Source organism: Hevea brasiliensis, chromosome 8 (assembly GCF_030052815.1).
Source record: "Hevea brasiliensis isolate MT/VB/25A 57/8 chromosome 8, ASM3005281v1, whole genome shotgun sequence".
Lineage (NCBI taxonomy): Eukaryota > Viridiplantae > Streptophyta > Magnoliopsida > Malpighiales > Euphorbiaceae > Hevea > Hevea brasiliensis.
The window spans coordinates 100,960,898-100,975,740 of NC_079500.1; the positions used below are offsets into that span (position 1 = coordinate 100,960,898).

General features: G+C 31.8%; 2 protein-coding genes across 3 annotated transcripts; one reads left to right on the forward strand and one right to left on the reverse strand.

The window, feature by feature from the left end:
* The first annotated feature begins 7,049 nt into the window (after positions 1-7,049).
* On the forward strand, positions 7,050-8,564 carry LOC110668101 (peroxidase 4-like). The gene is made up of 4 exons (XM_021829199.2): positions 7,050-7,357; positions 7,455-7,646; positions 7,759-7,924; positions 8,027-8,564. The coding sequence occupies exons 1-4, from the start codon at positions 7,151-7,153 to the stop codon at positions 8,410-8,412; spliced, it is 951 nt and encodes a 316-aa protein (XP_021684891.2). The 5' UTR covers positions 7,050-7,150; the 3' UTR covers positions 8,413-8,564.
* Positions 8,565-8,613: 49 nt separating this feature from the next.
* On the reverse strand, positions 8,614-12,912 carry LOC110668102 (uncharacterized). Of its 2 annotated transcripts, XM_021829202.2 has the most exons (4): positions 12,442-12,912; positions 11,796-11,931; positions 10,848-10,911; positions 8,614-8,963 (listed from the first exon to the last, which is right to left on the reverse strand). In XM_021829202.2, exons 1-4 carry the CDS (start codon positions 12,716-12,718, stop codon positions 8,823-8,825), a joined length of 618 nt encoding a protein of 205 aa, XP_021684894.2. In that variant the 5' UTR covers positions 12,719-12,912; the 3' UTR covers positions 8,614-8,822. The 2 variants fall into 2 exon arrangements, with proteins under 2 accessions (XP_021684894.2, XP_058007880.1); XM_058151897.1 differs by lacking the exon at positions 10,848-10,911.
* Between the last annotated feature and the right edge of the window lie 1,931 nt (positions 12,913-14,843).

Sequence of the window (14,843 nt, forward strand, 5' to 3'; positions counted from 1 at the left end):
TTATGAAATTTCTCCGAATTAGTTTGTGATTTATTTTGTGGTTCCTTCAGACCAATCTGAAGTATCCAGCAGCATAGCAATATATACAGAGAAAGAGATAGAGAGATCAGTCCCGTCATCATTAGTGTTGTCTTATTATATGATAATACCAAATTGGAATTCTTTTGAAAGGAAGGTTTTGTCTTCATTCTACTATTGATCTTCTTGTCTTGATGAATTGGAGAAGAAATAGAATGATGCTATTACATGAATAGTAAGCTAGCTAGCTCTCTCTTCTTGATAATCACAAGTTTAGGGGGGTCCATAAGTGCTTTAATTTTCTTGTCCATTTTTTAGTACAAATAATGATAGTCTCTTTCACCAATTCTTTTCTATAATGCCAACGATACATCTCATTCATGGTTTTCCATTAAACAAAAATAGGTTTATTATGAAGAACAGCAATATTTGCAGTGAGAAGTTGTTAGCTAGGTTTTGCACAAATGCAGAGTTGTTGCATTGCATTGAAGGCATATATACCCTACATATCACCGATAACCTATAGCTCAAGCCATTAAGGCTACCCTATAGTATATTGGGAGGGAGGGGTGCCCTCTCCATTGTGCTTATTTAGAAAGAGACTAAAAATTAACCATTAGGTTTTGATGTCTCCATTTGATCAGTGTGAGACAAAACCTTTTGACCCTACAAAAGCCCCCACAAGTTCAAGATTATGATAAGGTCTTTTTCAAAAGGTGCTGTCCATTAAAGGACAAATTATTAGAAGAAAGGCCTATCAATGAATGGAGAGACTGTAAAGAAGTTTCAGAAAGTCCAAAGAGGAATCAAATTCAGTTGTGACATACATTGTATTGGTTGCCATGTTATATAAAACTATCTCATCAGGAATGAAAGACTATACCAAAATATAAATATGAGGTATAATTCAGTAATACTGAAGCCATCTTCATTGAGTTTAAATATGAGTAGGAACCAAATAATATAAAAAAAAGGAAGAATCTATATGAATATCCAATAGTATTAGCACATATTCTTATTGGGGTACCTTCTGAAAGCCTGCAAGGACTAATTAAAAGGTAGCACATTTGTTTTTGTCCAATGAGTTTGGAAAAGCGGGTTAGTAAGCTTTCGATCTCTTCAACCTAAATAATTGTTCCTTATAAGAGAAAAATCATATATTAATTGGAGTGGCCAAGAAGCCTTTTTTATTTAAATGGAGTGGCAGAGAAGACAACTCACTCTATATTCACCGTAGCTTTGCCAATGAACAATCAATTGTCGGTGACAATGAGTTGCCAAGTTGGGTTTCATTTTTGCAACTTGCAAGAACAACGACTACAAATAGGAACAGAAATGGATTCACACAAAATATCTCTAGATTTAATCTATAGGACACTCAATTTTTTTTTTTTGGCTTCGGCTTTGGGAGAATAGTCATTTTCTGATAAAATTTAATGATGTTAGTATATATTTGTGGATGCAAAAGAAAGAAAGATACTTGCATACGAAACCATTTAAAGAAAAAAAAACGTTTGAAATTGAATATTTAATTTAAGATTAAATCCAAAAAAAAAAACGTTTGAAATTGAATATTTAATTTAAGATTAAATCCAATTATTACTAATGAGTTTTAATTTAATAATATTAAAGATATTTTTAATATTATAAGATGTGGAATTTAAATTTTCAATTCAAATTAATTATATTAAAAAAAACAAAACATAACTATGGAATGTCAACTACATTTATTGCTGAAAGAATAAACATACACTTGCAATTAGAATAAGAAGATAATCTTAATTTGGAGAATTCCATTTATAAACGCATACGATATATGCCAATAAGCTTGAGATGCTTATCCCTAATGCGTACTAACCAACAATGGAGTCAAAGCATATGATGTTAACCGTGAGCAGAATATTGCATCAGTAGCTGCACTACATTAGGTTGCAAATTAATCATGACAAAGACACAAAAATTCTTGTATATGATTGGCTTATTGGCTCTTGGCTAAGTTATGTTGGCGGAAGGTGGTAGGTTATATAACAAAAGCTATATATATATATATATATATCCTAAAAATCGTTAATATATCCACTACCATAATGCACATCATGCTCAATATTTCTTGATCTCTTGCTCGTTTTTCTCATTTTCTTATTATAAACAAAATATTTTATAAATAAACAGTCAAGAAAAACTTAACATTTAGCCACCGACTATACCTTGATCTTTATACTATCTGAATAGCATTTTGGCACAAGAACAATATAAAATCTATACAAGAGTAAAACATAGATGACGTAGCGTGGAAAGGGATTGACACGTGATTAAACCCCTGAAAGTAAACAAGATTTAATCCAAGATATTAAAATAAATAAGACTCAATCCAGAATTTAAGGAGAAAATAAAGTAAATCAGTTTTATTAAGAAGAAACGTTTATTAAAATAAATTTGAAAACTTCTATATAACGAAAATACAATGAGAATTTATAGTATTCTAAATCCTAATCTAGGCAGAAATGAAATAAAGAGTCATAATCTAAATAGAAAACATATTTAAAGACTTAAATTAAATAGAAACGGTATTTTAGAATCCTAAATATATTAGGAAATATAAAAATAAAACATATCTAAGAAAATAAAGAATCCATCTAACATTAGAAGTCCTTGTGAAATATGGAAAACGTAAGTATTCGAGTTTGATCTTGATTTGTACACTACGTCATTTATCAATACTTTTTAGAAAATTCGACCTCGAATTTTAATTTCTGAACTGAATAATAATTGAATGATTATCTCTCACATAATTCTCCACTTGAGGTAAATTCGGCCTCAAATTTTAAAGTATTGATGAATTAAAATCTCCATTGGAAGATTATAACATATCTTTTTCTTGAATGGTATCAATAAGATTGGCTTGAAAAAAATTAATTTGAGCAAATTTGCATCTTTCTTAGCATGCTTAGACTCATTTAGATGAATAAAATCAATAAAAACACTATGAAAATTTTTAGAAAAAATTTCAATCTTCATTGAAATCTCCTTGACTTTATGTCCTTCTCTTGCCATGACACTCTATTCAAACTCTTCATCATCTACCATAGCAAAAGGTATTAAAAAAGTGCTAAATTCAAATTCAAGATGATCCGTTTGTTCTACAAAATCTTTTAATGACTTGTCTTCAATCTTTTGTATGAACATTGACCTCCCATCAAGCATGTCGATTCTTCTCGTTCACAATCTTCTTCTTTATCCTTTCCATTAGGCTCACAATCGATTTCACCATCATCATCATCATCATTATCATATTTTTCAATGATGTTGATGGCTTTTCTCTTTGAACATTCATTAGACCTATGTCCTTCCTCATTACATTTATAGCATTTGATAGGAGTAGGTTTTGCATTTGGATTATTGGTTTTGGGAGGATTCAAAGTTGTACCTTTATTGCTTCCACCCATTAGATTTTTATTGCTCACATTCTTCATGCTAATAATACTTGAGCTTGATTCGCCTTGTGCAACTTCCTTTATTTTTTCAAATTCACCATGGTTGTCATCTCCACCATACTGATACTTTTGATAGAGCTTATGGTAAATTCTTTCTTTCATCACCATATTAGCTTTTAACGCCAAGTTCCTTGCCTTTTGCATGCTCATAATCATTTGGATCCCAATCTTGCTACGAATTGAAGGTTTTAGTCCCTTTAAATGTCGTGCTGCTTGTTGATTATCACTTTCAGACAAGTGATTCATGTTGCTAACGTTAAGAATTCAGCTATATATTCATTGACACTCCTATTTCCTTGCAAGAAATTTTGGTAAGCTTCAAATAAATATTATTCATAATCTAGAGGTAAAAATCTACCCCTTAATAATTGTTGCATCCTCCTCCAAGTAGTGACTGGATTGCGTCCTTCTCGCCTCCTTGTCTCTTTCAAATGATCCCACCATATGGAAGCTCCTCCTTTTAATCTATAAGCTACCAATTTTACCTTTCGTTCCTCTAGAATTTCAACATACTCAAAGAAATGGTCCATCTCGGTTAACCAATCAAGAAAACCTTCAATGTTAAGATCTCCACTAAAGGTAGGGATATCCATCTTTTATTTGAACTCATCATCTCTCCTATGGTATTGTTAGAAATTTCGGCCACATCTTCCTTGTCCTTGGTGTGCAACATACCCAAAGTCCATCTCCTCATCATTGCTTGTATCATCCTCCATCATAGCTCATCTTCTAGGGTTAAATAGAATAGGATTAAGTTCAACTCTACTAGGGTTAGCTCCACCAACTTGAATCGGTATTTGATTCCTTTTTTCGCCAATATTCAACATGGTACGCTATTGCTCTTGAAGCTCTTAAAATTGGCATCTCAAATTTTTTGTAATTTATTCCATATTGTTCTGCTGTTCTTCGATCACTCTCCAAATAGCTGGTAACCATTGATCACTATCACAAGGTTGATTGTCACCACCACCACCACCAGTACTGACCATCCTAATAAGGGTGAAATCCTTGCTCTAATACCACCTGACGCAGTATGTAGCACGGAAAAGGATCGACACGTGGTTAACCCTTGAAAGTAAACAAGATCTAATCCAATGTCTTAAAATAAATAAGACTCAATCTAGAATCTAAGGAGAAAATAACTCAAACTAGGTTTATTAAGAAGAAAAGTCATTAAAATAAATTTGAAACTTCTACATAATGAAAATACAATAAGTATTTATAGTATTCTAAATTCTAATCAAGATAGGAATGAATTAAAGAGTCCTAGTCTAAATAGAAAATATACTTAAATACCTAAATTAAATAAAAATAGTATTTTAGAGTTCTAAATATATTAGAATATATAAATAAAATACATCTAAGAAAATAAAAAATCATCTAAAATTAGAAGTTTTTATGAAATATAAAAAACACAAGCATTTAAATCTGGTCTTGATTTGCGCACTATATCAATAGACACAGCAAGAACACAACCAACAACATGAGAAGAAAGAACATAGCTATTTTCTCATTGTTCTTATCTTGTGTGAGAAGAATGTAAAGGTTAATTGTATAGCAATAATTAATTGAAAATTTTCCCCATATGCAAATATGATTTCTTCTAAAAAATTTTCATGCCAATAGTCTTTCCCTAGTATCTCTGTGTGTCATTAATTTCTGTGCATATCTCTTTAAATTTGATTGAAATTTTAAATAATATATAAAAATTAAATTTATATAAAAAAATAAAAAAATAATATATATTTAATTTTTCGTGATTTCAAAATATGATATGTACATGTGAAACTTATATATTTATACAACCGAGTTCATATAAGTTTTTCTTATTTTATTTTGATGAATTGTAAAATCATAAAAAGTAAAAAAATTACTAATTATCATGGGTCACTAAATAAACCTTAATTACTAGTGGAGAGAACAGTAAATGGTGGAAATAGAATATAATCATTAGCACCTAATAAAAAAATAATGTTTTAAAAAAAATAAATAATAATATAATCATTAGCAGATTCCCATAAGATCAAAATAGCTACTTACAAAATGACGGAAGAGCCTCCCAACCAAATTGGAAGAGCCCTGCAAGTCCATATCCTTTGGGACAAGAACTTCTGTGAGAGGGTAAACTTTGGGCCTATGCCACAATTAATTTCATAAGGGAGCCCATATCTATCCTTTAGCAGATTGTGCTGCCCCAGCCCAAGTAGCAGCAAGTTATTTTAGATGCATGGAAATTAATTTTTTTTTAATAATTTTAAAAATACATTCCACCATAAAATAACTCTGTACAATCTCCAAATTTTAAATTGTACAGCATTCAATGGTAACAGTGTAATTTATTTCAATTAATGTGTAATTAAACTTAATTACATGTCATTCTTTTTTCTGTAAAAATAACATGTGAATACCAAAACAGTGAAACGCCATTTCTCTTTTGCTTTGTCGGTGAAACGACGCTGATGTTTCTCTCTTAGAAGCATTAATTTCAATGTGAAAATTGACTTGAAGATATCATAAATGTAAAATTAAAAAAAAAAAAAAAGATCCTACCCATTTTAAAAGATGATTGAAACCTTTGCTTGTAAGTATATGTTGTCCATATATATGATGAGAAAAGCTAAGACAGTGGAGGGAGTGGGTGTGAGAGGTAAGCAATTTTGTGGATGTAGATTGCTAAATTTGTGCTGCAGAGCTAAGAATGTACTACTTGAAATGATTTATTCATGTCAAATTTCTTCTGACTTGTTATAATAATGGGTTTGATATCATCATGATGCTATTCATTTTCAAGAATCAGGAATTCCCACCTCTCCAAATAGAAAATTTTTAAGAATTCTCGTTAGGCTAGCTTGCCCAGTAGAACTACAAGAATTCACTGAAATACAAATAGATTTGTTTCGTTTGTAATTACAAATAGAATTTCAATAAATATCACAAAAAAAAAAAATGTCGAGTTTTCCTTTCCAGACTTAAATGAAATTGATTTGCATTCTGCATTTCAAATTTTTTGTGATTCGTATTTACAATTATTGATACTTGTAACTGGAATATGTGTGATTTAATTAATTTGTAAGCTTTGCATTAAGATGGAATTAATATTATTTTTTTTTAATATTAGGAGTTTGAATTTCTTCATCTCTCTACCTATTATGGAATTATTAAACAACTCATTGTAACTCCATTGAATTAAAAATAATAATAATAATAAAATTGTATGCCCTTCATAACTTGTCTTCTTCTTCCACAAGGCACCGTTAGCTTGGAAAAGTATTCACGAGACTTTCAAGTAAGTAATTTAATTATATGAACAGAGTAAAGGTTATCAATTATTTATAAAGTAATGCTCAATTGCTTATCTTTTGGTAGATCTTATTACAGATCACCAGGATGTGTGATTCCCTATAGAGGAATCTTCAGGGACCCTTCTTCATGCGAGATGACACAAAATTATAACACGAACTTGCACTATATATCCAAGAAAAGACGAGCATAATAATGGAGGGTAATTGCTTAGTCCTTTTCATTTTAATTATTGGACTAAATTTGACTTAATACCTGGTTTTTCTTGGGGTTATAAAGCAATATTAGATCAGTACTACAATATCAGTATAGATAATTGTTAGATAACAAACAATTTCATGGCCTTTCACAACTTTCTGCTGCTCTCTCTGATTGCTGCTTATGCATCTGCTGCAACTGATGGCAAGCTATCCCCGAATTATTACTCGTCTACGTGCCCGAAAGCGTTGTCTATTATTCAGGCAGGAGTTGCAGCAGCAATAAAAAAAGAAACACGCATGGGAGCATCTTTGCTCAGATTGCATTTTCATGACTGTTTTGTGAATGTGAGCATTTGTGTGTGTACATATATATATATATATATATATATATATGGTTTTGCATGGATTGGTTTTTTATGCACTAATATCATATCATTTATAGGGCTGCGACGCATCGGTCCTGTTAGATGATAATGCCACCTTCATAGGGGAGAAGACTGCTGCTCCTAACAATAACTCAATTAGAGGATTTAATGTTATTGATGACATTAAAGCTAAGGTAGAAAAAGCTTGCCCTGGTGTTGTGTCCTGTGCTGATGTTGTTGCGCTGGCAGCTCGAGACTCGGCTGTTTATGTAAGTTATTGCATATTAAGCTCATAAGAGTTGCAACGTTCTGAAATTTTTATGTTGTTACCTTGTTAGAGTAGATGCCTAAAATGGGTTGATGCTTTTTTGGCACGGGCAGTTGGGGGGTCCTTTTTGGAATGTTGGGTTGGGAAGAAGAGATTCTCTCACTGCAAGCAGGGCACTTGCAAATATTTCTATCCCTCCACCTACTTCTAATCTGAGTGCTCTCATTACAAGCTTCTCTGCTCAGGGCCTCTCTTTCAAGGACTTGGTGGCTCTTTCAGGTGAAGTCTCTTTCAAGACCCATCACTTCACTTTTTAAGCTGATACGCAAACTATGAACATGAAATTTAAACAACTTGATAAATTGCTTATATGGATGGCAGGCTCACACACCATAGGCTTGGCCAGGTGCACATCATTTCGAGGTCACATCTACAACGATTCTAATATTGATCCCTCCTATGCCAAGTCATTACAGCGGATTTGCCCAAGAAGTGGGAAAGATAATGTTCTTGCACCCCTTGATCTCCGAACTCCAACCCGTTTTGATAATCTGTACTACAAGAACTTGTTGGAACGGAAGGGCCTTCTTCATTCAGACCAAGAACTCTTCAATGGCAACTCTGCTGATTCCCTCGTTAGAAGATATGAAAGTAACCCTTCTAAATTTTTCAGGGACTTTGCCAGTGCTATGGTTAAGATGAGCAACATTAAGCCCCTCACAGGCAGACAGGGAGAGGTAAGAAAAAATTGCAGAAAAGTCAATTGAAAGTCCTTGTGCTGGCAATTGAGGATCAGAAGTATGAATAAAATAATATTTGAAGCATGTAGTAGACAGCCTTTTACTCAGGGAATTATCTGCCATGTATGAATGTGGGAATCAAAAGTTACAACTGCAATAGAGTGATTTGAAGAATTTACCATCCACAATTGCATAATGACTATTGTCTAAAGAGAGAGACTTGCTGTATTTTCTACTGAAAAGAATAATCATTTCTCCATGCACGTTAGACTACAACAGCAAGTATCAAGCACTTACATCATATAATTGGTTAGGTGGTCATTACGCTAGAATGTATCAACTATCAACTAAGCTATTCTCAACTACACAAGACAAAATTCCAGCGTTCTGTTGCCTTGTTTGCTCACCCAGAATTATATACTTAATATAGCATTCATTCAGTCCAAGTCATCAACGGAAGTAACTTCCTCCTCTGAGAGCTCAAAAGCATCAATTTCTGCAAAGTAAGCTCTTTGCTGCTCAATAAAATCCTGTGGCAGGGCATAATTGGCAATATCTTTCTCAGTCTGGCATCGCTTCTGCAATAACATAATGTAGAGGTTGAAAGTTCATCCAAACAACTGTTAATATGGACCTTTATTAAAAGCAGATAGGAAGTTAGCTCAAAACAGAGAATATCACTATCTGACCAAACAGAACACTAAAACTAAAGTCAATGTTGAATGCTAATTGTTAATTTGTTACCAACTGTGTCCAGTTTCAGCAAAGAACAAAGACTGATTCCTTTTAAGATGAAGCTACTTTGCAAAGGAGAAAGTGAAAAATAGCTCACCACCTAAGCAGAATGAAACCTGTTTATACCCACAGAAGAAAAAATATAACAGTCTCAAAATCAGATTGCCAGTAGCAGAGCTCAATGATAAACTTTGAAGGGGCTGACTTCTAGAAAAAAATGCCATGTTTATGTATATAATGTATTAGATAAGTATAATACATTCTAAACCATTATTATAAAAAATTTGAGTTAATTTAGATATTTTTATGTACAATGATATAAAAAAAATATTTTCTAATATTTCCAGATTAGATGCACAGCCAGAGAACAGGTTGAGGGGGATTATAAACATCTCTATTAAGGTCCCATATATTTATAAGTTGATATTAGGGAGCTATAACCATAGTTATTAAAGGCTTAAGGCGCACTTAGGCACTAGGGGGTCCTGAAGCCTAGGCGCCTGCCTGAGCGAGGTGAGGTGCAAAAATATGAAAAATTCATTAAAAATAAATTATATAATAAATTCATTAAAAATAAGCACCATAAATTTAATTATTATATTAGTAATCATATAAAAATATATTAACCACCATTATTGTTAATTAAATTATATATACTATTGAAAATTATCATTAAAATTTATTATATTAATTTTATTTTAAATCAAATATAATATTAAAATAATAATTTAAATTTTTATTGCATTATAATTTTAATTTTAATTATAGGTTTAATTTAGTAATATCTACCTAAACATAATTTAAAATAATTTAAATTGAATTTTATAACTATAATTTATATTTAATTTTATTTTATGAAAAATAAAATTAAAAAATACATGTAAAAAAGTATTAATAATACTATCTCTAAATTAAGTTTAGCCCAATAACCATCAATCCATTAAAATCAGTCCATTTAAATAATATTAGTACATGCCACACCAATAAAAGCCCACCACTTAGCAGCAGCCTACATTTCATCAGCAGGCAGCCACGTACGCATCGTCTTCAACAACAACTTTTTCTCATTCTTCTTCTTCTTCTTCTTCCTCTTTTTCTTTTTGTTTTGTGGCTGTTGACTACATGTGGGAAGAGAAAAAAAAAAAAAAAAAGCGAGTGTTTATGGTGTGCCTGACACCTTGGTGCACATAGGTGCACCTCCTGTAGGTCGCTCGCGAGTGTCTCAGGCAATGGGTCCCTCACCTGGTGCGCCTTTAATAACAGTGACTATAACTTTTTCTAAAGGTTTTATATATATATATATATATTAAAAAAATTATACGTGTTAAGACGAAATTTTAAAGAATGAAATTTTGGGTTGGGGTGGGGAGGGTGGATGCATAAGCTAATTTTTTTACAGAGCCCATGAGGACCTTGGAGGCAGCTTGCAGTCATGCAAGAGTGAATTAACACTAGTTCCTAAGAATATAGCCCAAATTTGTGATGCTGAAATCAGTGTAAGCAAGCAGTCATGCCAATAGATATTACTCTTTACAGGTCCATTAAGAACATAAATCATTCAAAATAAACTGGGATAAGCAAAAAATTCTTTTCACAAAATTTTAAAGGTAAGCAACTTAAAGCAATTGACTAATAATGGTGAAAAGACACCTAAAGCAGGAGACAAAATGAGGAGTTGCAATAGTAAAAAAATGGTGTGAGAGTATAGACAACAAAATTCTCCACACCTTTTTGCAAGGCACTGTACAGGATTTGGATAACTTTGCAACTCCACCTTCATTCATTTCATCCCTACATTGAAGGCAAGATCAGAATATTTGGTTCCATCAATCTCGAAAATCTCTAGGAATAGAATTGGCAAATAAGTACATAGCAAAGTAAAGACAAAGCAACATATTGTTGTATGTAGTTAAACTAAATGGCCTATTCTGTAATCATTAAAAGATAATATTATGAAGCAGAAAATTCTACTCCAATTGCTATTCTGATGATTAGAAGCCATTATCATCATTTTCAAGGCCCTTAATATTTGTGTCCAGCAAGTTAGTCAAAGACGAAAGAACTCAAGTAAAACTGGACTGAGGATCTACCAATATATCAATGCTTAACACAGCTACAAAATCAATTCAAATCTGATAAAGCAAAAGAAGAGAGAATAAATAAAACGAATTAAAAGGTAAGCCCTTTGTTGACCACTTTTATTCCTTCAGCATGTACTTCCCAATATTGAAAAGGAGACAAACCCTTCTGAGTTAGTAGAATGCAGAAACTAAAAACATCTCTAATAGACTAATAATACTATCAAAGTCTGCTTCATGAGTAGTTAGAATGTTTTAAGCTCTCATTTCACAATTCATAACAAGTTGCACAAAACCGAAACCACTACTCATCAACATCCCAAAGACCCATTTCACCAAGTGAGCTACATGTCTTTTTAACATTGAGCATCCCATTAGACTTCATAATACTTTACTCATCATTCTGAAATAAATTTATCATAAACCATAAATATGATAATCACCAGTAGTACGTGATCAGTATGTCCAGTTTCATATCAAACTTCATCCTTCTACAACTTCAGTTGGGTGTGGTGGTGGATGGGTAGGTGGGTTGGGGTGGGGTGGTTGGGGGGTGTGTGTGTGTGTGTGTGTGTTAAGAAAGTGAGCAATGTTTACCTAGCAAATTGAGTCTTTACGGCAGGAAAGCAACTCATAGGCACAGCAACTGCCTTCCCTTTACTCTTCCTCTTATCTACTGATAGTCTCCGACTGTAAACTGAACATGGCTCAGAAACCTTATGACTAGGAGTCCCTAATCTCAGGTCACAAAAACACACTCATCAGGGAGAAAATTGAATCATAAATACAGAGAACAAGGCTAACTGAACAATAAGAATGTAAAACTACTCGAGAAATAGACAATAACAGACAATCAAAACCAGCATAGCATCATTTCAAATTTCATTTGTATCTCAAATATCCAGACCCTGAAAACAGACCATCCAATTCCAAACATGATTTGTTCCAGCAATTTTCTACTAAAAAATCCCCCAAAAGAGTATAAATTAAACTAGAATGGTTTAAACGTATAATGGCCTATACTATTAATCCATTACCCATAGCTACTATCTATATTAACACAACGGACACATCAAATAACACATCTCAAACTCGACTCCGAGAAGCAAATAACGCCTAATTATCAAAACCCAAAAGCGTAGTAATGTGGACAAAATAAACAAATAATTCAACTAAAAACCAGAAATCCAAATTCAGAACCCACAAATGAAACTCCAATCAAAGAAGAGAGCAGAAAAATTACCAGCAAGAGAAGAAGGTTTTTGAGCCCGAGGAGGCGTGGAAGCGGTAGGAAGCGAAACGGTACTAGGGTTTAATAGGGCGTTGTCGTTTCGAGTGGTACATCCAGTGGTTGATTTCTTTTGGGTTTCGGTTGTTGTGGGTGAGAATTTACTGGGTTTGATAATAGAAGAGGAGTTTTTGGCAGAGGTTGAAGAAGATTGAGAAGGATTGATGGAGTTGGTGCAATCTGAAAGCGGCTTTCTACTACTTCTTCTGCTCCTTTTAGCTTCCATTCTCATTGTAATTTAATTGATTCCCATTACAGAAGAGAATTAGACTGGTACTTGTTTCTGTTAGATGTAGAGAGAGAACAAAGGAAGCTTAGATTTCGTATTGGCGGGAAAATTCTGTGTTCTTCTTCTCAGGATATTTCTTCTTCTTCTTCTCTCACAAGCTATGGGGTCTGAGTCGGCTCCTTCTGGCTCGGGCTTAAGTTTCATCTTACCATCAGGCCCATATAAATTAATTGGCTCTTCATTCAAGTCCAATTTCTCTAATTAATAAAATTTCACACGAATAAAAGGGAAAAAGAGTGAGAATATTAAAATTGTATTTATGTTTCATTTGTTTCATGAAAAATAATTTATATATGTAAAATATTTTTATAAAAAATATTTTTTATTATTTAATTATAATATTAAATTAATAATATATATATAAGTATTTTTATATTTTAATAAAATTATCAAAATTTAGAAAGCGAAAATGACTTTTTTTTTTTAAATAAAAGTTATTTTTTAAAAAAATTGCATAATTTTTTCTTTGACGAGGAAAATTTTTTCCTTGAATAATTTTTTATAGTGTCTCAAATACTAAAAAAATATAAAAAATTATTTTTTAGAAAAATATTTTTTGTGAAATAAATTTAGTTTTAATAATAAATTTTATTTTTGTAAATATAAATAAATTTATGTATATTAATTTAAAAGATAAAACATATTTTAAAATTTTGATGTAAATTTGGCAAAAAAACATATATTTTAAAATTGTCTCTATCTTAATACATCTTAGTTCACCTGAATATAATCCCATTTAAAATTGAAATTGATTTAATTTGCCATTGAAATTGGATCGAAATTGGTCAAAATTAATAGAGAATGAATTGACAAGATAAGAGATGATAGAAGAAGAGTAGAAGAGAAAATCACATAAAATTAGAGATACAAAGAGAAGCTGAGAATACTCTATTTTTCAATTCAATGAATAATTCTTTGTCATATTTGGCTTTTATATTAAAAATTTGTTGGATCTAACAAATTTTTAATTATAGCTAGTAGTGTCATTAAATTTAGCTGAGAGATTGATTCAATAGAGATATTGAATCGATGAGTTAGTGATTTAATTAATGAATCAGTGATAATTTTACTAGTAAGACAATGATTTAATGGGTGAATAATCAATTTTAATAATTTTTTAAAATTTAAATAAATTTTTAATTTTAAATATTATTATTTAATATTTTTCCAAAATTTATAAATAATACATAAAAAATCATATAAATATATAACTATTTTTTAATATTTATAAAATATTAACCATATGTTAAAAAAATAAACTTATTATTATTATTATTATAGACTGAATAAAGAAAGTAAGAAATGGGCAGTTATAAGTTGAAAATGAGAATAAAAAAAGAAGCCAAGCCATGCCATGCATGCAAACTAACAAATGGCTTGAAATAAAAGTAGTGTACCCCTAGTTTCATACAATACCACATTGTTTCTCTCATCTTTTCTTTCCCATGTTAGCATTGCCTTTACCATGGAATTACAACAAGTTTGATACCTTTTCCAAAATTATTCAATACAACCATTACAAGTTATAGCATTTATTGAAATTTTTTCAGGCGAAAGTCCAATAGATAGGCTGCACCTGAAGAGTTGAAGGCTCTGATACAAGAACTCCTTATGGCTCCTTGATTTGAATCCAAATCCAATGGCTCACAGGAAATCAAGAAGCGAAGTAACAAAACCAGGAAAGTGGAGCCTCTAGTTTCAGGTTCCAGTGTTCCAAGAAAAAGAATGAAAACACTAAACCTAGGGGCCACAAAGAAAGACAACAAGGCACATGTTTCAACGTCTTCATTCCTTGCCTATAACTACCAACTCTCCCTTTGCTTGCCACTTCCACCATTTCTACTTCATTCTTTAGAGTTCTGGTACAACTTCATTCAAGAAGATGCAGGCATTTCAGTCTTGGGTTTCAGAACACAAGCTTACCAGCATTGGTTAGTAATTAATAATATATAATCCTAACTCATTTCTCTTATCATATAATAACTATTTAAAACTGCAATGATTATAATATGCATGATGTGGGTATTGCAGGAACATTGTGGGCAACAGCAGTTGCAGGATCACTGGC